Source organism: Bubalus bubalis, chromosome 13 (genome assembly GCF_019923935.1).
Source record: "Bubalus bubalis isolate 160015118507 breed Murrah chromosome 13, NDDB_SH_1, whole genome shotgun sequence".
In the NCBI taxonomy this organism is placed as follows: Eukaryota; Metazoa; Chordata; class Mammalia; order Artiodactyla; family Bovidae; genus Bubalus; species Bubalus bubalis.
In genome coordinates this window covers 15,863,276-15,887,190 of record NC_059169.1, presented here as the reverse complement: position 1 = coordinate 15,887,190, position 23,915 = coordinate 15,863,276, and the positions used below count along the sequence as shown (strand labels likewise).

Sequence of the window (23,915 nt, the reverse complement as noted above, 5' to 3'; positions counted from 1 at the left end):
AGAAATTGAGCTCTGATTTCCAGGGATCTCAGCTTTCAGAGCACATGGGGCAGCCCAGTCTAACTGCCTAGGATCTGAATCTGTAGGATCTGAATCTCTTTTCACAAATTATTAATATCTTTCTTATTTTGTTTCTCTTTCTCTATTAAACTGCCTGCCTTTCACCCCTTTTATTGCTCATTAATAAGTCTGGTAAACGGAAACTGAAAGGGAGAGGAAGGGGCTCTTAACTCTGCCTTTCTGCTTATTAGTGTCTTTGGTTAATGGTTCTGGAGAGAAAAAAGTGTCTGAAATAAATGGCCCAATGATATAATTATAAAAACAGTTCTGATGATAATCAGCACTCAAGTCTTCACTTAGGTCATGTTTAGAGTAAATGCATCTTAAGAGAATATGCTGCATGGGCTTCCTGGTGGCTTAGTGGTAAAAGAATCTGCATGGCAATGCAGGAGTCATGTGTCCCATCCCCTGTCTGGGAAGATCCCACATGGTGCAGAGAAACTAAGTGTGTGGGCCACAACTATACAGCATGTGCTCTAGAGTCCACGATCCACAACTCCTGAGCCCATGTGTCACAACTACTGAAACCCACATGCCTAGAGCCTATGCTCTGCAGCAAGAGGAGCCACCACAATAAGAGGTCTTCACACTGCTCAAAGAGTAGCTCCACTCACTGCAACTAGAGAAATGCTTGTGCAGCAAGGAAGACCCAGCACAGCCTAAAATAAATAAATAAATAAAATTAAATTTTTAAAAAAGAAGAGAATATTCTGGAACTCTAAACAAGATATAGGTTGTTTTTCCACATTAGGTGTTTCAATTGATTTCATCCTTTGTATTTAATTAGAAACATTTATTAAGCCTTAGAAAGGCAATTTTCCTGTTAATCATTTGTTTACTACTGTGAATCATTGCTAAGGGCAGCTTTCTCAAACAAGTCCAAGAATAACGGAATCTGTCTCATCCACATAATAATTTAAATGTTCTGTAACTTGGCATACCAATTTAGATGCCTCAAATGTACAGTTTTACTTAAGCATAGGATAATAGAACAAAACTATTCTTCCCGATGTTGAATAAGAAAAACTGCAGTTTTCAAACACTGGTCTCCATATATCTATGGTCAATTAACCTATGAAAAAGTAGACAAGAATGGAGAAAAATAAAGCTTCTTTGGTAAATAGTACTGGGAAAACTGGACACCTGAAAATGAATGAAATTAGAACACTCACCTATACCACACACAAAAATAAACTCAAAATGGTTTAAAGACCTAATATAAGACTGAGTACTATAAAACTTGGAGAAGGAAATGGCAACCTACTCCAATATTCTTGCCTGGGAAATCCCATGGACGGAGAAGCCTGGTAGGCTACAATCCATGGGGTTGCAAGAGTCGGACACGACTGGGCGACTTCATAAAGGAAAACCCAGGCAAAAGACTCTTTGCCATATATATGCGTTAGTATACTGTATTGGTGTTTTTCTTTCTGGCTTACTTCACTCTGTATAATAGGCTCCAGTTTCATCCACCTCATTAGAACTGATTCAAATGTATTCTTTTTAATGGCTGAGTAATAACAGTCTTTTGGACTCTGTGGGAGAGGGAGAGGGTGGGATGATTTGGGAGAATGGCATTGAAATATATATAATAACATATATGAAACGAGTCGCCAGTCCAGCTTCGATGCATGATACTGGATGCTTGGGGCTGGTGCACTGGGACGACCCAGAGGGATGGTATGGGGAGGGAGGAGGGAGAGGGGTTCAGGATGGGGAACACATGTATGCCTGTGGCGGATTCATTTCGATATATGGCAGAACCAATACAATATTGTAAAGTTTAAAAATAAAATAAAATTAAAAACAAAACAAAACAAAAAAAAGACTCTTTGCCATAAATCACAGCAACTATTTTCTTAGATAACTCTCCCAAAGCAAAAGAAATAAAGCGAAAACAAATGGGACCTAATCAAACTTAAAAGCCAAGGCTCACGTCAGAGGCTACAAGAGCTGAGATGGGACACAGACTCAGAAAAGGCCAGAAATAGAAATTTATCAACTTAGCCTTTAAATTTACTGATTTGATCAAAGATTCTAGGTATTTCAGAACAAATAAACATAAAGCAAGTCCAAATTCTCTTTATGTATAGAAAAATAGGTATAATCTTGAATTTTTAACATATTTTATAAGAAAAGGTTGCTATATTTTTCCTCTGCCCCCACTCTTCCTGTAACCCAAGTTAAACTATAAACTAAATCACATATTCAAGTTGGTATGATAACAATCCCTGAACCCCAGGACCTCTCCTGGAACCCGAAACTTGAATTACTTATCAAGCTCTAGTAGGTTAAGTAAAATTACATTATGTTGGATGAGTCAGCCAGTTACATAAGCTCCATGAAGATGTGTTCATCAAGTGGTTTATGTGCAGATATTCACAGTAGCTGTCCTAGACATAAAGATGAAATTGACCCACTATAAGGTAATTTCACCCATTTTCACAGGCAGGATGTCATCAGTGATATAGATGAGTATACCGGGAGATGGGGGACAGGAGAGGGTGGAAGAAAAGCCTGATAAGAAAGATGTTGGGAACTGATGACAAATAATAGAGGTAAATCCCACTTAGCAATATGTAGAGTTGTGAGGGGAAAGACCTGAGGGTCAGACCTCTGTCTTTGGCCACCAGATGATGACACAGGATGGCTGTCCAACCCTGGAAGGTGGGTCCCTCATTGGTAAAATAGTGCATGTGATTTTCTCAGTGACTGGACAATGTGGTAACTATTAACTCAAAATAATTTCTTAGGTCTTGAAACAGTAAATCATTCTCTCACCAGGGGAATAATGAAGGCTGGGTCATAGTCACCTACACAGCTGCTCTCTCAAAACTATTGCTTTTGCACATAAATGCCCCCCTCATAAAGTATATTTCTTCTCTCCAACTATGCTTTCTACCTCAGTGTTAGTTATCTCTCCTCTGAAAACCTGAATGAAATCTCGTGGCATGTTTTTGAGAGAGTTTTTTTCTTCTCTAGTGTTCTAATTGTAGCCATGCAGGTTTATGAAAGAAAAGTTCCATGAAAGTGAAAAATAGAATTTAAGTAAAACTCTAGTTAGGTATGAGCTGTTTTGTGCTTTTTAGGTGGGGATGTTACAACAGTTTCTGGCTTTCACTCTGTGAGAAAATTCTAAGAGGTTTGAGTTGAGGGAGAAACAAAGAATATAGAACCATAAATTGACTATAAACAGAAGAGTTGGGATCTGAGTTTCTTGGCTCTGCTTTTGGTTCTTCATCATTCATTGCTAAAGAATACTCTAACTAGAGACAGTGAAAATGTTGATCACAGACAACAATACTGTTAGAGCAAATGCAGATTGTCACATGCTTCCTTTGCTCACATTACCAGGAAGAATCCGGGTGATATGAAGACTACAGTGAGCAGAGACTGGAGGGAAGAGCTGTGCTGTTGGCTGCAGAGAAAGCAGGTCACGAGCACCCAGCTAATCCTGAAAACTACAGGAAGAACCCTCTAGTGTAGAGAGAGTGGTGAGTCAGGATAAAGAGCATTTCTAATTTGTCTGTCTTGCTCCTCTGTTTTGTGGCAACAGAGAAAGTAAAGAAGACTATATTAGCTGTCATTTGACTCCATCATGTTTAATAAATTTAATACTGAGAGAACTTCTTTGTGAAATAGAATTCTAAGCCTGACACATGAATGGTGCTTAATGAGCCAAAGTAGGGTAAATCCCCTTGGAGAGACAACAAATAAACAAAGCTTTCAATTGTTTCCCAACAAACCCTTTCTCTGATTTACTTACAGTGAACAAACCCATATCCATCTAATCATTTCAAGATTTTTGATAAAAGTGACTATTTGGAAAATAAATAGATGTCTAAGTTAGAGATTAATTCTACTCTATCTCGGAGAAGGCAATGGCACCCCACTCCAGTACTCTTGCCTGGAGAATCCCATGGACGGAGGAGCCTGGAAGGCTGCAGTCCATGGGGTCACTGAGGGTCGGACACGACTGAGCGACTTCACTTTCACTTTCTACTCTATCTCTCTGATGAAATTTTAGGTAGCTATTAAGAATGGAGCTTTAGAAAATTAATAAATGACATGGGGAATTTTTAAGAATAAATAAAAATTCTGCTGATAAAATACTCTGTTTTGCATAAAAAGTATTAAACTGGTTCTAGTGTTATCCAAATAATATTATAGCATTATGAAACTGTTACTTTCTGGTAGTAGGTATTTTGTAATTTTCCTTTTATGAGATTTTCTTTTATTTTCCTATTTCTACTTTGCACATTTATTGCTTTTTTATAACAAAAATAGATTTTTATGGATTAGCATCAATTAAAAATAGAATTAAAAAAACACATCCGTCTATCTTTGTGCAGAAGTAGTCACTAGTGCAACAAAATGTAATTATTATACTTTAAGCACTTGCAATGATAGGACTTTATGGTGACCACCCTGTCGGTTATGCCCTTCATCAGCATCTTTCACTTCCCCAGCTACTCCTTGAAGTCGGTCACCCGCCCTCTAGAGCATCAGTCTTTGCAACAGATTGACTCATCTTTATGTCCACATTAAAGCTTGCAGAACAGACAATCACCTGTTTTCCTGAAAGGAATGAGGTACAGTCACCCCTCAGTGTGGGTGCAGTTCCAGAACACCAGAATGAAGTGAAGACGGCAGTAAAGTGAGTCATATGGATGTTCTGGTTTCCTAGAGCACACAGAAGCTATGCTTACACTACACTAGACTGCCAAGTATGCAATAGCATTATGTCTGAGAAAACAATGTACAGACTTTAACCTAAAAACAATGTGTTGCTAAAAAAAAAATACTAATCAACAGAGGAGACTTCAGCAAGTTAGAGCAGTAACACTGATGTTACATATCACCAGAGCAACAATAACGATTGTGAAAAAGTTTGCCATATAATGGGAATTACCAAAAGGTGAGACAGAGACATGGAATGATTAAATGATGCAGGGTTATAATAAACTCTCAATTTGTAAAAATGTAGTATCTGGGAAGTACAATAAAACACATTATCTCTATTTCTAGAGCAAGAAATACAAATAAGGTTCAAATTTGGAAAGGAGTACATCAAGGCTGTATGTTATCACTCTGCTTATTTAACGTATATGCAGAGTACATCATGTGAAATATTGGGCTGGATGAAGCTCAAGCTGGAATCAAGATTGCGGGAGACATATCAATAACCTAAGATATGCAGATGACACCACCCTTATGGTAGAAAGCAAAGAGGAACTAAAGAGCCTCTTGATGAAGGTGAAAGAGGAGAGTGGAAAAAGCTGGCTTAAAACTTAACATTCAAAAGATGATGATCATGGCATCTGGTCCTATCACTTCATGGCAAATAGATGGGGAAACAGTGACAAACTTTATATTCTTAGGCTCCAAAATTGCTGCAGACAGTGACTGCAGCCATGAATTAAAAAGACACTTGCTCCTTTGAAGAAAATCTATGATAAACCCAGACAGCATATTAAAAAGCTGAAACATTAATTTGCCAACAAAGGTCTGTCTAGTCAAAGCTGTATGGTTTCTCCAGTAGTCATGTATGGATGTGAGAGTTGGACCATAATGAAAGCTGAGCACCAAAGAATTGATGCTTTCAAACTGTGGTGCTGGAGAAGACTCTTGAGAGTCCCTTGGACTGAAAGAATATCAAACCAATCAATCCTAAAGGAAATCAACCCTGAATATCCATTGGAAGGCTGATGCTGAAGCTCCAATAATTTGGCCACCTGATGCAAAGAGCTGAATCACTGGAAAAGGCAGCAGGAGAAGGGGATGACAGAAAATGAGATGGTTGGATGGCATCATGGACTCAAAGGATTTGAGTTTGAACAAACTGGGACATAGTGAAGGACAGGGAGGCCTGTTATGTTGAACTTCATGTGGTTGTGCAGAGTCAGACATGACTGAGCAACTAAATAACAACAATTTTTTAGGAAAGATAGGAGAAACTAAGAGAAAATTACATTACTGGAGGTTCCTATCAAGCTTTACAAGGAAGGATACGTTGAGAAATTGAACATAAATGAAAACAACTAAAATGGTGAGGGTCTTACCAATATCCATTCACAGTCAATGACATTGCTCAACCTGTGTGTGATGGTTATCACAGTGCACTGGGCAAATTTCTCATGAATTTTTCTTTGTATTAACTTATCAGTACTAAAATCAAAGAAAGTAATTTAGTTCAGTAAAGACAGGAAAAGCAGACTTAACACTTTAAAATATCATGATACTTTTACAATGTTTTTAAAAATCAATACCTTAACATATAATCTTGTTCTTAAACAGCTAAGCATAAAAGATCTATTTAGAAATTTAGTGTTTTTCATTAAATGATGGAAAATAGTCTTCCCTCAAAATTGCTTAAAACTATAAGGAGCTGGATTTAGGAATCTAGCTCTCTCAGGAAGCCTCATAACAACATTAACCCCATATAACATGTCTTGGTTTTTCCTTTGTTTCCTGCAATTACTATTAGCAACAAATATCCATCGGGCCAAGAGCACACTTAGAAACATTTCTAAGCATCACTAAATGTTTTCCATTTACCACATTTAGAAGTCAGAGTCAAGGTTTCCTGGGTCTCAGCTCCATACCTTGGATCCACGTTTGATGTGGCTTTGTCAAAAATAAATATCTGACGTTTCTTTAGAATAGCCCTGGCAAGACACACCAGTTGTCTCTGTCCAACACTCAAGTTCAATCCAGATTCTGCTAATTCAGTGTTCATTTTACCAGGAAGATGTTCAAACGTGTCTTTAAGTTGCACCTGTGGATACAGAGATTATGACATTTTCCTAAGCAAACTGTTACTAAAGTAGACTAGCCTCTTACACATTAGAACTTTGATGTCCTCAGGACTTCTTCTGTATCTTAAATGTACAGCCAGGTGATGGGGAGAGCTGTTTCCAAAGAGTGTTTGCTGAGAAAAATGCTGGAGTCAAATTCAGGATAGAAAGATTTCAATGTCCCCCATCCCTGCCACAGGACATCCTCCAGAAACCCCACCAAGGGATTAGCTAAGGAAGTCTCTCAAAATATGAATCTATTTCTATTCATATAATCTATCTAAATAGATTCTATGAATCTATTTCTCCCAATATGGTTTAAACAGAAAAGTTAAAACAATCTTTATGGTTGAGTCAAGTTTCCCAAAGTTCATTTTGCATAGGAGTTGGTACACTAAAAAAAAACTTTAAACATTTTCATACAAAGTCTTTTTCTCTGAAGATATAATCTTACCAACACATTTGGTGAAGTCTAAAATATACAAATGCAAACGATGGCAAACTGCACCTTATACATAAGTAATCCTGGAACCTGCTCTGGTGATGGTTCTATCCCAAGATTAATTCTATAAATAGTGGGCCAATCGAGTGCATTTTCCTCAGTGTCATAAATGTCTTGCAGTAAAAGAAAACTCATGAAAAGTAAGACACAACATCTTATTTCCCCCAGAATATGGTTATAGGTGATGTTTATATTAATATATCTTCATAAAATTGTACTCACAAGATTAGAAAAAAAAACAAACTTTTAACTGCCAGAGATACTCTGAAAGTATATTTGGTGGTAGGGGTTAGTTCAATAAATATTTATTTTGGAAAAGTATTATAGAGCAATAACCAAACTCAGGCTATACTTGAAGTTGAAGAACAAAGAAGAAATACACTTCAAATTAGGAGACCAACAGATTGATGAGCGATGGCTGATAAGTTATCTGACACATTATAATGTCAGATAACAACATACCAAGGGTGAGTGAGCAGTTTTCATTTTTTTCATTTTTCAGGTATCCTAAATGCTGGAGCACATCTATGAATGTGAACCTGAGTTATGTTCTTGATGAGTCCAATCCCATGAAAGGGGAATTCTGAGTTAGGAATAAATACGGTATCGGTAGGTAGTGTTAGCATGAAAAGTACACAAAATCTAAAGGGTAAGATTTGGCTTGTGGTGCAAGTGGTTGAACTTGGTTAAGACTGACTTCCTGACTCATACTTGCCTCTGACTTGGATGACATCTCATCACTAATTTGATTTTACACTTTCCTATGAATTTGTCCATATTGGCTTCACGAGGAAAAAAGTTTGCGAGGGGAACAACTTTTTTTTTTTTCCAAAAAATGTTTGCTGAGACTGTCTTCATTTATAAATCAGGGATGGCTATGAGAATATATGAATATGAAGGCCTTCTGTAGTGTAATGACAAAATCAAGTTATAATTAAGTATTAAAATGGGTAAAAAGAACAATAGAAGCAGAGACAATAATAACTAGGAGTTACAACTAAAGAATCTGAAAATATACAGATAATAGTATAATATTACTATTAAATTTATTGATTGAGATAACTGTGTTAGGACATATAAGGGAATGTACTTGTTCTTATAAGGTGTACATTTATGTATTTAAAGGTGAAATCCAACTTTTAATAAACATTTCTACAACTTACAAACAATTCAGAAAAATATAGATTATAGAAGAGGTGGAGAAAAGATGGGAAGATACTAACAGCTGATAAATGAGGTGAATGTGTATATGTGTTCATCATACTATTCCTTCAATGTTCCTGTGATTTGAAAATTTTAAAACAATAAATTGGAGGCTTGGGACTTTCTGGTGGTCCAATGGTTAAGAATCCTCCTGCCAATGCAGAGGACATGGGTTTCATCGCCGGCCCAGGAAGATCCCACATGGCAAGGGGCAAGTGAACCCATGTGCCACAACTACTGAGCCCAACTCTAGAGCCCACAGGCTGCAACTCCTGAGCCTGCAGGCCACAGTACTGAAGCCTGTGAGCTCCAGAGTCCAGGTGCCACAACAGGAGAAGCCATGTCAGTGAGAAGCCTGTGCACTGCAACAAAGAGTAGCCCCTGTTTGCTGCAACTAGATAAAGCCTGCAAGCAGCAATGAAGAACCAGCACAGAAAAAAAAAAAAAAAAAAAAAAATTGGAGGCTTTATTCTGACAGTCTGGGCGTAAGTCCTGCCTGGCTCTGCCAACTGGACGAGTTACTAAACTTACTCTACCTTAGCTTTCTAAACTCTAAGACTATAATATCATAATATCATAATTATAAAGATGAGTACCTAACATTGATGGAGTATAAAATGAATCAGTACATGTAGAATTTTCAACAGATCAATAGACATTGCCCAATATTAATAATATTGTCAGCTAGGCTCTCTTCATGGTCTGCTCCATTTTCCTCCTTTGTGTGTATCAGCACTGAGACCTTGTTACATATGCACTGGCTTGTTTTCCATCTTCTCCAAGAGAATTTAAGCTCCAAAATGGTAGAGACTTTGTCTTTTGATGATTGTGATAGCCCCAGAGTCTGCAACAATGCCTGTCTAACAAGCTTTCAGTCGATATTTGTTGGCTGTATGAATGAAGGCATGAGTGAATCTCATGTGACATATCTGTTCCTATAAATTAGAAAATAAATCCACATAGATAAATAATTTATATATAACACTCTTTTCTTATTAAGTGTAAGTGTAAAAGGAATATATTCTTATAACAATTAACTGGCTCCAAGATATCACAACTTCACATTTTAAACAGTGGAAAGCACTGAAAAAGTTATGATTTAAGGAAAATGGAGTAAATAATACTATTCAAAATTATACATCTCAGTACAGAATCCTTCAGATTGTTTTTGAGTTTGGGAAAATAATAGAATATAACAAAATTGAAAAATAATACACTGAAATTGAAGGTACCCTATTTCTATCTCCATAAAGATTTTCAATGTACCTACTACATATACTCTATCTACCAACCATGCACCAACACCCCTCATAGAAGGTCAACACAGATGTCAGACGGTTTCTATATTGTGTGGAACCTTTTTTATTTATTTATTTTTTCAAAAAGAAAGGTGAGTGTGGGCTAGAAGGAGACAGGGAAATGCAATCCACAGACGGTGAAGAGCTTTTACTAGAGCAGGACCAGCATTAAATGAAGTAAAAAGAAAGCTAGTTTACCTAATACAAGGCCCCAGGAAGTGGATATATGAGCTGTCCCACAGCAAGGACTGAACCACGTGGTTCCTGATGCACAGGATGCTGATGCCCAGGTTTCTGTATCTTCGTTTCCTGTCTGATAAGACACACTTCTGTCCAAACAGTTCAGTTCAGTTGCTCAGTCGTGTCTGACTCTTTGAGACCCCATGGACCGCAGCACGCCAGGCCTCCCGTCCATCACCAACTCCCGGAGTTTACTCAAACTCATGTCCATTGAGTCGGTGAGGCCATCCAACCATCTCATCCTCTGTCATTCCCTTCTCCTCCTACCCTTAATCTTTCCCAGCATCAGGGTCTTTTCAAATGAGTCAGCTCTTCACATCAGATGGCCAAAATACTGGAGTTTCAGCTTCACCATCAGTCCTCCCAATGAATATTCAGGACTGATTTCCTTTAGGATGGAGTGGTTGGATCTCCTTGCAGTCCAAGGGACTCTCAAGAGTCTTTCCCAACACCACAGTTCTAAAGCATTAATTCTTTGGCACTCAGCTTTCTTTACAGTCCAACCCTCACATCCATATATGACTACTGGAAAAACCATAGCCTTGACTAGATGGACCTTTGTTGACAAAGTAATGTCTCTGCTTTTTAATATGTTGTCTAGGTTGGTCATAACTTTCCTTCTAAGGAGTAAGCGTCTTTTAATTTCATGGCTGCAGCTACCATCTGCAGTGATTTTGGAGCCCCAAAATATAAAGTCAGCCACTGTTTCCCCTGTTTCCCCATCTATTTGCCATGAAGTGATGGGACCAGATGCCATAGTCCAAACAGAGACACTATTAATATCAAACATTTGACTGCATGATTTCTTCCCCAGTTTTGACTGGACAGACTGAATGCTTAACTTCATATCCCAGAACCTAAGCTGTTTTGTTTTTATTTTCTTAGTTAATTTATTTATTTTAATTGGAGGCTACTTACTTTACAATATTGTAGTGGTTTTTGCCATACATTGACAAAAATCAGCCATGAGTGTACATGTGTTCCCCATCCTGAACCCACCCCCCACCTCCCTCCCCATCCCATCCTTCAGGGTCATCTCAGTGCACCAGCCCTGAGCACTCTGACTCATGCATCAAACCTGGACTGGCGATTTATTTCACATATGATAATATACATGTTTCAATGCTATTCTCTCAAATCATCCCACCCTCACCTTCTCCCAAGGAGTCCAAAAGTCTGTTCTTTACATCTGTGTCTCTTTTGCTGTCTCGCATATAGGTTCATCGTACCATCTTTCTAAATTATATATGTGTGTGTGTGTGTGTGTGTGTGTGTGTGTATGTATGTGTGTGTGTATGTGTGTGTATTAATATACTGTCTTGGTGTTTTTCTTTCTGATTTACTTCACTCAGAAGCAACGCACGGATGATTCATTTCGAGAGTTTTATCTACTGTGCTCTTTTAACCTTTGACTGATAAGGTGCTTCATCTTCAGGTATATTTATGTTATATGTGTGGCATTGTCTTTGTTTCTTAATGCCTCAATCAGAACTAATTAACTAATGAGCTTTTGTCAATTTATAGTAAGGTGGCTAGTTTTCAGTATATGAAAAAATGTATTTTCAGCATATTTTGAAAAATAACCAAGATGAGATGGTCAGCATCCATTGCACTGTCTCCCTTCTGAATGTCCATCTGTCCCAAGGAAGAAGGAGGGAACAGAATTAGAGGACTTTAAAAGAAGAAAACATAGCCGTTCCCTCCTACTCATGCTCAGGCCACTCCTGTGAATTTGGGTTCACATGTCCAGTTTGGCACGATTTACAAACTAATAACTAGGGTTTTGAGTTACTTAAAAATTGACCTCACTGATTTAGTGATACCTCTTAGAGTGATGGGCTTTCCAGGTGCTACAGTGGTTTTGAATCCTCCTAACAATGCAGGAGATGCAAGAGATGTGGATTCAATTCCTGGTTTGGGAAGATCCCCTGGAGAAAGAAAACAGCAACCCACTCCAGTATTTCTTGCCTGGAAAACTACATGGACAGATGAGTCTGGTGGGCTACAGTTCCACAGAGGGTCATAAAAAGTCAGATACGACCAAGCATGCACATGCACACACTTAGAGTGATAAATCACCCCATTATTCTATTTCTTTAGGAACTTTTCTTTATCACATCTGTATGTTTCCAATGAAAGATTTGGTAGGTTTCCTTTAAAACAGTCATAAAGAGGCAATTCCTAGAGAAACACAATAATGGGATGATTTCTCTAAGTGATATTACCAAAGTAAACTGGGTCAATTACAGAAGCAATACATGGAAACCACATACTTCACTTTTGAAATAAACTCATGTCTGTTTCTTTTTATAGAAAGCTCCAAATGTAGTTTAAATAAAGGTAGATCTTAGTATTATCTACTCCTTCTACCACTTCATTATTTTTAGAATTTAGATTAATGTTGCTTCTTTGTCCATGGAACAATGTGTTCTAAAATTCTAGAGTAATTTTTCTACCTGAGAATCTGTAAAAAAAAAAAAAAAAAATATATATATATATATATATATATATATATATATATATATCAGCTGAGAAACAAAAAGAAAAATAATTTACCAGTACTTCCAGTTTGTTTTAAGATATAATAATTTCACCATTAAAACTGTCCTGTAAATTCAAGATCAGTGAATAAGAAAGCTATGGTACATATACACAATGGAGTATTACTCAGCCATTAAAAAGAATACATTTGAATCAGTTCTAATGAGGTGGATGAAACTGGAGCCTATTATACAGAGTGAAGTAAGCCAGAAAGAAAAACACCAGTACAGTATACTAACGCATATATATGGAATTTAGAAAGATGGTAACAATAACCCTGTGTACAAGACAGCAAAAGAGACACTGATGTATAGAACAGTCTTATGGACTCTGTGGGAGAGGGAGAGGGTGGGAAGATTTGGGAGAATGGCATTGAAACATGTATAATATCATGTATGAGACGAGTTGCCAGTCCAGGTTCGATGCACGATACTGAAAGCTTGGGGCTAGTGCACTGGGACAACCCAGAGGGAGGGTTATGGGGAGGGAGGAGGGAGGAGGGTTCAGGATGGGGAACACGTGTATACCTGTGGTGGATTCATTTCAATATTTGCAAAACTAATACAATATTGTAAAGTTTAAAAATAAAATAAAAAACAGATCAGTGGATCAACCTATCTTTTATTAGATTTGATAGTTAACTGCTCTCCACTCTTCTCTCCTAGAATTTCACTATAGACTCACAAACTTATATGAAATCAGAGGTGCACTTATTTTAGGGCAGGAGAAGGAAAGCAATTTGCCCAATTTAGGAAAACAAAGGAGAAGGAAATGGCAACCCACTCCAGTGTTCTTGCCTGGAGAATCCCAGGGACAGGGGAGCCTGGTGGGCTGCCGTCTATGGGGTCACACAGAGTCGGACACAACTGAAGCGACTTAGCAACAGCAGCAGTAGCAGCAGGAAAACAAAATCCCCACATTGCTGGAAAGCTCGGTGGGTGTGTAAAGACTCAGTGCTGACATCCTTCACAAACCAGAATTACTGGCTGAAAATTGTCAGGCCTCCAAAACTGCCTGCTCATAGTGAAGGCTCATCTATATGTTACAGATTTCAGAGCTTCCCTGGGAGGGTAACACTAAATGACAAACACATCAATTCAAAATAAGAAAAACAATCACTCAGATTTGTGTAACAACAACAACAACAAAAATTAAAGAACTATGCCACACTTCTCTGAAATGAAGAGAACAATAAAAAATTTAGAGTTATTTGTGTCAAAGAATGTTTTTTTCATATGTTTCCTCTAAGAGTTTTATTGTGTCTGGTCTTACATTTAGGTCTTTAATTCATTTTAAGTTTATTTTTGTTTATGGTATTAGGGAGTGTTCTAATTTCATTCTTTTAGATGTAGCCATCCAATTTTCCTAGCACCAATTATTGAAGAGAGGTTTTCCCTCCATTCTATATTCTTGCCTCCTTCATCATAGATTAGGTGACCATAGGTATGTGAGTTTATCTCTGGGCTTTCTATCCTATTCCATTGATCTATGTTTCTGTTTTTTTTTTTTTTTTTTTTTTTTTTGTGGCAGTACCAAACCATCTTGCTTACTGTAGCTCTGCATTGAATTTGTCAAAAAGGTCATTTGGGACTTTCTATAACATCTTACATAATGAACTTTTTGGTCAACTTAATAATGTAGTCTGAAATCAAGGAGCCTAATTTTCCCAGCTTCATTTTTTCTTTCTTAAGATTGCTTTGGCTATTCGGGATTGTCTGTGTTTCCATACAAATTGTAAAATTTTTAGCCCTAATTCTATGGAAAACACCACTGGTAATTTCATAAGGATTGTATTGAATCTGTAGATTCTTTGGGTAGTATAGTTATTTTCACAATATTGATTCTTCAAATTCAAGAACATGTTATATCCTTCAATCTGTTTGTGTTGTCTTTGGTTTCCTTTGTCAGTATCTTACAGTTTTCTGAGTATTGATTTTTTGCTTCCTTCAATAGGTTTATTCTTAGGTATTTTATTTTTTTTATTGCAATGGTAATGGGATTGTTTCCTAATTTCTCTTTCTGATCTTTCGTTGTTAGCGCATGTGCTTACTTTTTAGAAGCAAAAGACTGAGCTAGGTCCTAGGAGAAATTCAAAGACTGTCTATGGTTTAGAAGTCTAGAGTTTGTGCCATCAGTAGAACTGATTTATAAAATGAGGGCAAATACACAAAATAAATTGTATTAAATATTCAAACCAACAGCAAGTTAATAGTCAAAAATGTTTCACACAAGGGTAAGGAAATTCAAGGAAGTGGGGCAAAGGAAAACATGACACAAATGACAGCAAATTCTCTAAAAATAAACCTATTCATGTAAAAACTTAGCAAATTCTCCAGGGTTCTGTTACCTGCATTCATATTGCAGCATTAAAATGACATCAGTTCAGTTCAGTTCAGTTCAGTCGCTCAGTAGTGTCTGACTGCAACCCCATGAATTGCAGCACTCCAGGCCTCCCTGTCCCTCACCAACTCCCGGAGTTCACTCAGACTCACGTCCATCGAGTCAGTGATGCCATCCAGCCATCTCATCCTCTGTCGTCCCCTTCTCCTCCTGCCCCCAATCCCTCCCAGCATCAGAGTCTTTTCCAATGAGTCAACTCTTCCCATGAGGTGGCCAAAGTACTGGAGTTTCAGCTTCAGCATCATTCCCTTCAAAGGAATCCCAGGGCTGATCTCCTTCAGAATGGACTGGTTGGATCTCCTTGTAGTCCAAGGGACTCTCAAGAGGCTTCTCCAACACCACAGTTCAAAAGCATCAATTCTGCGGTGCTCAGCCTTCTTCACAGTCCAACTCTCACATCCATACATGACCACAGGAAAAACCATAGCCTTGACTAGACGGACCTTTGTTGGAAAGCAATGTCTCGGCTTTTGAATATGCTGTCTAGGTTGGTCATAACTTTCTTCCAAGTAGTAAGTGTCTTTTAATTTCATGTCTGCAGTCACCATCTGCAGTGATTTTGGAGCCCAGGAAAATAAAGTCAGCCACTGTTTCCACTGTTTCCCCATCCATTTCCCATGAAGTGATGAGACCAGATGCCATGATCTTCATTTTCTGAATGTTGAGCTTTAAGCCAACTTTTTCACTCTCCACTTTCACTTTCATCAAGAGGCTTTTTAGTTCCTCTTCACTTTCTGCCATAAGAGTGGTGTCATCTGCATATCTGAGGTTATTGATATTTCTCCCGGCAATCTTGATTCCGGCAATCACCAATAAATAGTCATTCTCATATTCCAGGGCTTTCCTGGTGGTTCAGACAGTAAAGAATCTGCCTGCAATGTGGGGGACTCAGGTTCGATCCCTGGGTTGAGAAGATCCCCTGGACAAGGGAATGGCAACCCACTCCAGTATTCTTGCCTGGAGAATTCCATGGACAGAGAAGCCTGGCAGGCTACAGTCTGTGGGGTTGCAAAGAGTCAGACATGACTGCACGTATCTCTGTCTTCTGTCTTCTCACATTCCAACTCTATAATATACTTTTATAAACACTTTACTATGAAACTTCCTCATTTTATTGGTCTGATCTCATTCACATCTTTCAGTTAATAATGAAAAACTACTCTTATCTCCACTTAGTAGATGTTCCCTAAGACCAGAAGAATAAAATGGACACTGGAGGGTAATTAGGGTAATTACATCACTAGATCACTAGTAGAATTTGATCCCACAGCTTTAAAATCTAGTTTAGTGCTCTGCTAAGGACAAAATAATGTATCTAGTCATTCAACGTTTTAAGGAAAAAGCTAAAATGGAAATATGGCAATTATATTTCCAAGTTATATTGTTGGTTTTCATCATCATCAATTAACAAACATTTTAAGTGCAGACATATCATCAATGTTCTTCTAGGATGTAAACAAAGTCAGTTAAGCTGTTAAGTTCCTCTTAATTACCTTCAATGCTCTAAATGTACACACATGGATACTGATGCTAACAAGTTAATCATATTTAATATTAATAAATTACCTATTCTAAGACATTCCACAGTTCCTCATCTGTATGTTCATTAAAAGGATCCAGATTGTTCCTCATTCTTCCAGTGAATAAAACAGGTTCCTAAATACCCCAAAATAGTGAATGTTATTACCTTAACCTCTTTGCATTATATCCAATGCTTACAGAACAGAATTGAAATATAAAATATCAAAATTCACTGTAATTTTTAATAATAAAGTTGCAAACATATGTTTAGAAAACATTATAAAATAATTTTCCATGTACAAAATGTGCTACAAAATGTCTTCCAGACTACTGAACATTAACAGAAGAAGAAAGTGTTGAAGAAGTTTTTTACCATAATAAAAAAAAACTGAAGAAGAGAAAGGAGGATTTGATTTTTTTTTTAAAAAAAAGGCTTCCTGGGAATATCTGCTTAAGCACACACATGCAAACTGAGGATATAATTCTGGAGAAATTTACATCAAGATCTACATAAACTAGCTGTCAATCCTAGTGTGACTGGGAAATATAAATCACATGATTAGTTGAGGTTTGTGCCTCAAAGCAAAACCATTAAATATTTACACGCTGGCAATGAAGAATAAACTAGGCTCTTCTCTCCACTGGTCAGTCTTATAGGATATGGAATCTCTTCATTTGTATGAAATGAATATCCCCACAGGTGCAAAGAGAAATCAGCTCCTGGAGTCTGCTGCACCTCTGTCCATGGAGAGATCTCGGATTCTGCATCAACCTGATCCCCACATTCTTTCACCTGTGTGTCAGGATGACCTGCTTCACAGAACCTCATTATTAACTGCAAGGTCAGGATGACCTGAAACCCATTATGACCTGGGTCATAATAAAATTATTTAAATAACTTTTCCTGTTCTACTTTTGGAGGAGCCACAAGTAAATTACCCTAGAAATATATGTGTCCTTCCAAGTTTCAAGATAGAATCTTGTACAAAAGCTCACGTAGAATATTTACATTTTCTTCTGGAAGGCTCTAGTAAGCCAGGTCACATAATATGAGCAGAGAAGAGCCCAATAGGCTCCTTTCAGTGAAGGGGGCAGAACAAGGGGAGGCACATGTGTGGGAACAAGAGGAGACCTGACGCTTCCACAAGTGCCTGGAACTGCTCGGAATCACCAGCCTCAAAATCGTGCCTGGCCTTGGGGCTTCACTTCACAAAAGCCTGAGACTAAAGATAAAGAAGACAGATATTTATTTTGCCTAGTCATGAAGAAGAATGACACTCAGACAGCCTCTTGTACCTTCTTTCAATATTGTCTCTGTTTTAAGTATGGTGAGAGACAAAGTAATGCAGAAGACTCAGGGTACGCCACTAAAAAATGTGTATCTCTAAGAAAAATCCAAAATTAAAAAGACATGATAAAAGGAGCTTTATTCTATACATCTGTGTATACCTGTGGCAGATTCATGTTAATGTATGGCAAAACCAATACAATATTGCAAAGTAATTAACCTTCAATTAAAATAAATAAATTTATATTTTAAAAAAAGGAGCTTTATTTGCCCAAAGTTGATTAAGTGGCCAATATGCCTCCAAAGCAGTGAAATCACTGGTCAGCCATTTCAAAATGATTACTGAACTGAAAAATCCCAAGACCCAAATTTAAGGTCTCCCTTAAAACTCTTGAATCTAGAATCAAAGAATAAACAACAATCTATGCAATAGTAAGGGTTCCTTTTCAGGGTAATAACCATCATTCTACTTTAGATTTTCATAAAACTTCTTACTGTTTGTAATTATCAACCCTAATATTCTACATGCAGGCAATTTCTCATCCTTCAGTTGTGTGCATGAGGTTAAAACAGATGATGTGGCCAGGCAAGCGGAGGCTGGTCAACAATATTCCTCTTTTCTCCATCTTCATTTTCCAGACCCTTTCAGATAAGCAGCTACTCCCCGAACATAATCACAATCAGTGTTCTTTCTGGGAAACATACTTAACTACTTCAGATCTTCAGCACGAAGGATGAACATACTTCAGCTACCTGTTCTGTTCAAGGAATTATTTAGGAAGAGCTTTCATTTTTCCTTATTGCTGAAATTTTGAACACAAATTGAGGAGTACCTTCTTATGAACACAGCATTCATTTCTGAAAGATCCCCCCAGGACTCAGGGTCTATGTCAACACTCCTCTGTCTCTGCCTACCCAGGTCCTTGGGAATCTCTTTAAATTTGAATCCTGCTAGTATATTTCAGAAATTAATACCTTGTTGGCTGCAACATTTGCAATTTTTTTTTTCATTCCATAGGCTGTCTTCTCGGTTTTATTTATGGTTGCCTTTGCACTGCAAATTCTTTTAAGTTTAACTAGGTCCCATTGGACCTAGTTTATTTTTGTTTTTGTTTCCATGACTTTAGGGGACAGATCCAAGAACATATATTGCTGTGCTTTGTGTCAAAGAGTGTTCTGTCTATATTTTCCTATTGGATCATGTTTTACAGGTCTTTAGGTCTTTAATTCATTTTGACATTATTTTTGCATATGGTATTAGAGAAAGTTCTAATTTCATTCTTTTACATGTAGTTGTCCAGATTTCCCAGCACTATTTATTGAAGACTGGAAGGAATTTATTTATTCCATTACATATTCTTTCCTCTTTTGTCTTTGATTAACTGACCATAGTGCATGGGTGCATTTCTGGGTTTTCTATCCTGTTCCACTAATCTATGTGTCTAGTTTCTGTGACAGTAACATACTTTTTCCATTACTGTATCTTTGTAGTATAGTCTGAAGTCAGAGACTGTGATTCCTCCAGTTTTGCTCTTTCTCAAGACCATTTTCACTATTTGAGGTCTTTTCTGTTTACATACAAATAAAAAAAAAAAAACAAAAAACCTTTTTTTGTTCTAGTTCTGTGAAAGCTGCCACTGGTAATTTGATAGGGATTGCATTGAATCTGTAAATAGTCCTTTTCAACAATATTGATTCTTCCAATCTAAGAACACAGTATATCTTTCCATCTGTTTGTATCGTCTTTGATTTTTTTCATCAAGCGTCTTATAGTTTTGGACTATAGGTCTTTTATTTTCTTAGGTAGGCTTATTCCTAGGTATTCCTAGTGTTGCTTTTTCTTCCTTTGACATGATGGCTAGTGAGATTGTTTCCTTAATTTCTCTTTCTGATACTTTGGTTTTAGATATAAAGGCAAGAGATTTCTGTATATACAATAGCTTATACAGCTCAATATTAAAGAAGCAAACATTGCAATCAAAACATGGGCTGAAGACCTAGAGATTCTCCAAAGAGAAATACAAATGGCCAATATGAATATGAAAAGGTACTCAACATCACTAATTATTAGAGAAATGTAGATCAAAATGACAGTGAGGTATGACTTCACACAGGTCAGAATGGCCATCATTAAAAAGTCTACAAATAATAAATGCTGGAGAGGGTATGGAGAAAAGGGTACCTTCCCACACTGTTTGTGGCAATGTAAACTGGTGCAGTTATGGAAAACAATGTGGAGGTTCCTTAAAAAAAAACAGAAAAAGAGTTCTCATGTGATTCAACAACTCCACACCTCAGCATATATCCAGACAAGACAAAAATCCTAATTCAAAAAGATACATGTACCCCAATATTCACAGCAGAAGTACTTAAAATAGCCAAGATATGTCCATGGCAGATGAATGAATAAAGAAGATGTGGGATATACACACATATGCAAACATACAATGGAATATTATCAGCCATACAAAAATGAAATTATGCCAATCACAGCAACAAGGATGGGGACCCAGAGTTTGTCAGACTAAATGAAATAAGTCAGACAGAGAAAGGCAAACATCACATGAGATCACTCATATGTGGAATCTTAAAACTGATAGAAATGAACTTGTTTACAACACAGAGATAGACTCACACACATAGAAAACACACTCAGTTCAGTCCCTCAGCTATGTCTGACACTGTTCAACCACATGGACTGCAGTACACCAGGCTTCCCTGTCCATCACCAACTCCTGGAGCTGGCTCAAACTCATGTCCATCAAATCAGTGATGTCATCCAACCATCTCATCCTCTGTCATCCCCTTCTCCTGTCTTCAGTCTTGGCCAGCATTAGGGTCTTTTCTAATGAATCAGCTCTTCACATCAGGTGGCCAAAGTATTGGAGCTTCAGCATCAAACCTTCCAATGAATATTCAGGACTAATTTCCTTTAGGATTGACTGATTTGATCTCCTTGCAGTCCAAGGGACTCGCAAGAATCTTTTCCAACACCACAGTTCAACAGCATCAATTTATCAGCACTCAGTCTTCGTTACGGCCCAACACTCATATCCATACATGACTGCTGGAAAAACCATAGCTTTGACTAGATAGACCTTTGTCAACAAAGTAATGTCTCTGCTTTTTAATATGCTGTCTAGGTTTGTCATAGTCTTTCCTCCAAGTAGAAGTGTCTTTTAATTACATGACTGCAGTCACCATCTGCAGTGATTTTGGAGCCCAAGAAAATAGTCTCTCACTGTTTCCATTGTTTCCTCATCTACCTGCCATGAAGTGATGGGACCATAAACAATGATCTTATTTTTTTGAATGTTGAGTTTTAAGCCAGCTTTTTCACTCTCTGTTTTAACTTTCATCAAGAGGCTCTTTAGTTCCTCTTTACTTTCTGCCATAAGGGTGGTGTCATCTGCATATCTGAGCTTATTGATATTTCTCCCTACAGTCTTGATTCCAGCTTGTGCTTCATCCAGGTCGGCATTTCATGTGATGTACTCTGCATACGTTAAATAAACAGGGTGACAATATACAGCTTTGATGTCCTCCTTTTCCAATTTCGAACTAGTCTGTTGTTCTATGTCCCATTCTAACTGTTACTTCTTGACCTGCATACAGATTTCTCAGGAGGCATTTAAGGTGGCTTATGATTCCCATCTCTTGAAAAATTTTCCACATTTTGTTGTGATCCTCAGTCAAAAGCTTTGGTGTAGTTAATAAACCAGAAATAGATGTTTTTTTCTGGAATTCTCTTGCTTTTTCTGTGATCAACCGATGTTGGCAGTTTTATCTCTGGTTACTCCGCTTTTTCTAAATTCAGCTTGAACCTCTGGAAGTTCTCAGTTCATGGATTGTTGAAGCCTAGCTTAGAGAATTTTGAGCATTACTTTGTTATTGTGTGAGTTGAATGCAATTGTGCAGTAGTTTAAACATTCTTTGTCATTGCCCTTCTTTCGGATTGGAATGAAAACTGACCTTTTCCAGTTCTGTGGCCACTACCAAGTTTTCCAAATTTGTTGGCATATTGACTGAAGCACTTTCACAGCATCAATCTTTCAGGATTTGAAATAGATCAACTGGAATTCTATCACCTCCACTAGCTTTGCTCATGCTTCCTAAGGCCCACTGACTTCGTATTCCAGGATGTCTGGCTCTAGGTGAGTGATCACACCATCGTGATCATCTGGGTCATGAAGATCTTTTTGTACAGTTCTTCTGTGTATTCTTGCCACCTCTTCTTAATATCTTCTGCTTCTTTTAGGTCCATACCATTTCTGTCCTTTATCGAGCCCATCTTTGCATGAAATGTTCCCTTGGTATCTCTAATTTTCTTGAAGAGATCTCTGCTACTGCTAAGTCACTTCAGTCATGTCCAACTCTGTGAGACCCCATAGACGGCAGCCCACCAGGCTCCCCCATCCCTGGGATTCTCCAGGCAAGAACACTGGAGTGGGTTGCCATTTCCTTCTCCAATGCAGGAAAGTGAAAAGTGAAAGTGAAGTCGCTTAGTCCTGTCCGACTCTTAGCGACCCCATGGACTACAGCCTACCAGGCTCCTCCATCCATCAGATTCTCCAGGCAAGAGTACTGGAGTGGGGTGCCATTGCCTTCTCCTGAAGAGATCTCTAGCCTTTCCCATTCTATTGTTTTCCTCTATTTCTTTGCATTGATCACTGAAGGCGGCTTTCTTATCTCTCCTTGCTATTTTTTGGAACTCTGCATCCAGATGGGTATATCTTTCCTTTTCTCCTTCGCCTTTAGCTTCTCTTCTTTTCTCAGCTATTTGTAAGGCCTCCTCAGAAAACCATTTCACCTTTTTACATTTCTTTTTCCTGAGGATGGTTGTGATCACCACCTCCTGTATAATGTCACAAACCTCCATCCATACATAGTTCTTTAGGAACTCTATCAGATCTAATGCCACGAATCTATTTGTTACTTCCACTGTATAATCATAAGGGATTTCATTTAGATCATACCTGAATGGTCTAGTGGTTTTCCCTACTTTCTTCATTTAAGTCTGAATTTTGCAATAAGAAAAGAATCTAGTGGCTACAAAAGATGTAAGCAATGTGGAGGGATAAATTAGAAACCTGGTAGTAATAGATACACACGACTATATACAAAATAGATAAAAGGGATGTATTGTATAGAACAGGGAACTATGTGTAATATCTTGCAATAACCTATGATAAAAGAATCTGTAATATATATATGTGTGTATATATACACACATATATATAAATATATATTTATATAAAATTTTACATATGTAAAATATATAAAACTGAGCCACTTTGCTGTACACTCCAGAATGTGTTAGTCTTTTTACTTAAACAGAAATAATACCCACAGGCCAGTGCCCTGATCCTTATGAATAATAACAATTCCTAATGATTGAGCTTTCCCAAGAACCAGACACGGACACAAACATTATCTCATCCAGTTACATCTTCATAACAAATCTGTGTGGCAATGATTCTAAGACTTGGTTTAAGGATGAGAATGCTGAAGCTTGGCAGCCAAGTGACGTCATCAAGGCAACATAGTCATATGAGGCAGAGCAGGAATAAAACTGTGAGTCATGTTGACACTGGCCTACACTCTTAAACATTCCAGCCCTGTCTGCCTCCTGAATGGTTTCCTGGGAACGTTTACACATTGCAAGTTCTCTCCAGATTCTCTCTCATTAATCAACCAACACTGCACCTTGGAGACAAATGCATATAAAGTGGAATGTACATGGACACAAAGCTTAGCACTATTTTCTAAGTAAACTCTCTGGAGTGTGTACCTAGAACACGCTCAAAGGAATGATGGAAACCAACAGAACAGAACCAAAACATGCTGATGTCAAGGTATGCTTAGTTTTTGCTCAGATGTGCTACCAAATATTATTTGCAGAGCCAAGAATCATCTCACATTATTTATTTACAGAATTATTTTATGTACACAAGCATACAACTTTTTTCTATTAAGAAGCTTTGAAAATAATGCAGGGCATGTTTCTAAAGCTTTTTTCCAAGGATATGAAAGGACTTTATAGACATGCCCTTTAGTTCTACTAA

At 37.7% G+C, this 23,915-nt stretch overlaps 1 protein-coding gene across 1 annotated transcript in view; it reads right to left on the bottom strand.

Annotated features, from left to right (window-relative positions):
- Window positions 1-23,915, bottom strand: part of LOC123328868 (ATP-binding cassette sub-family C member 4) — a gene marked incomplete in the record, with an annotated part of 1,148,417 nt that overhangs the window by 7,872 nt on the left and 1,116,630 nt on the right. Inside the window, 3 exon segments of the mRNA XM_045162484.1 lie at window positions 6,123-6,228; window positions 6,666-6,838; window positions 16,608-16,697. Coding sequence (XP_045018419.1) covers window positions 6,123-6,228; window positions 6,666-6,838; window positions 16,608-16,697 — 369 coding nt within the window.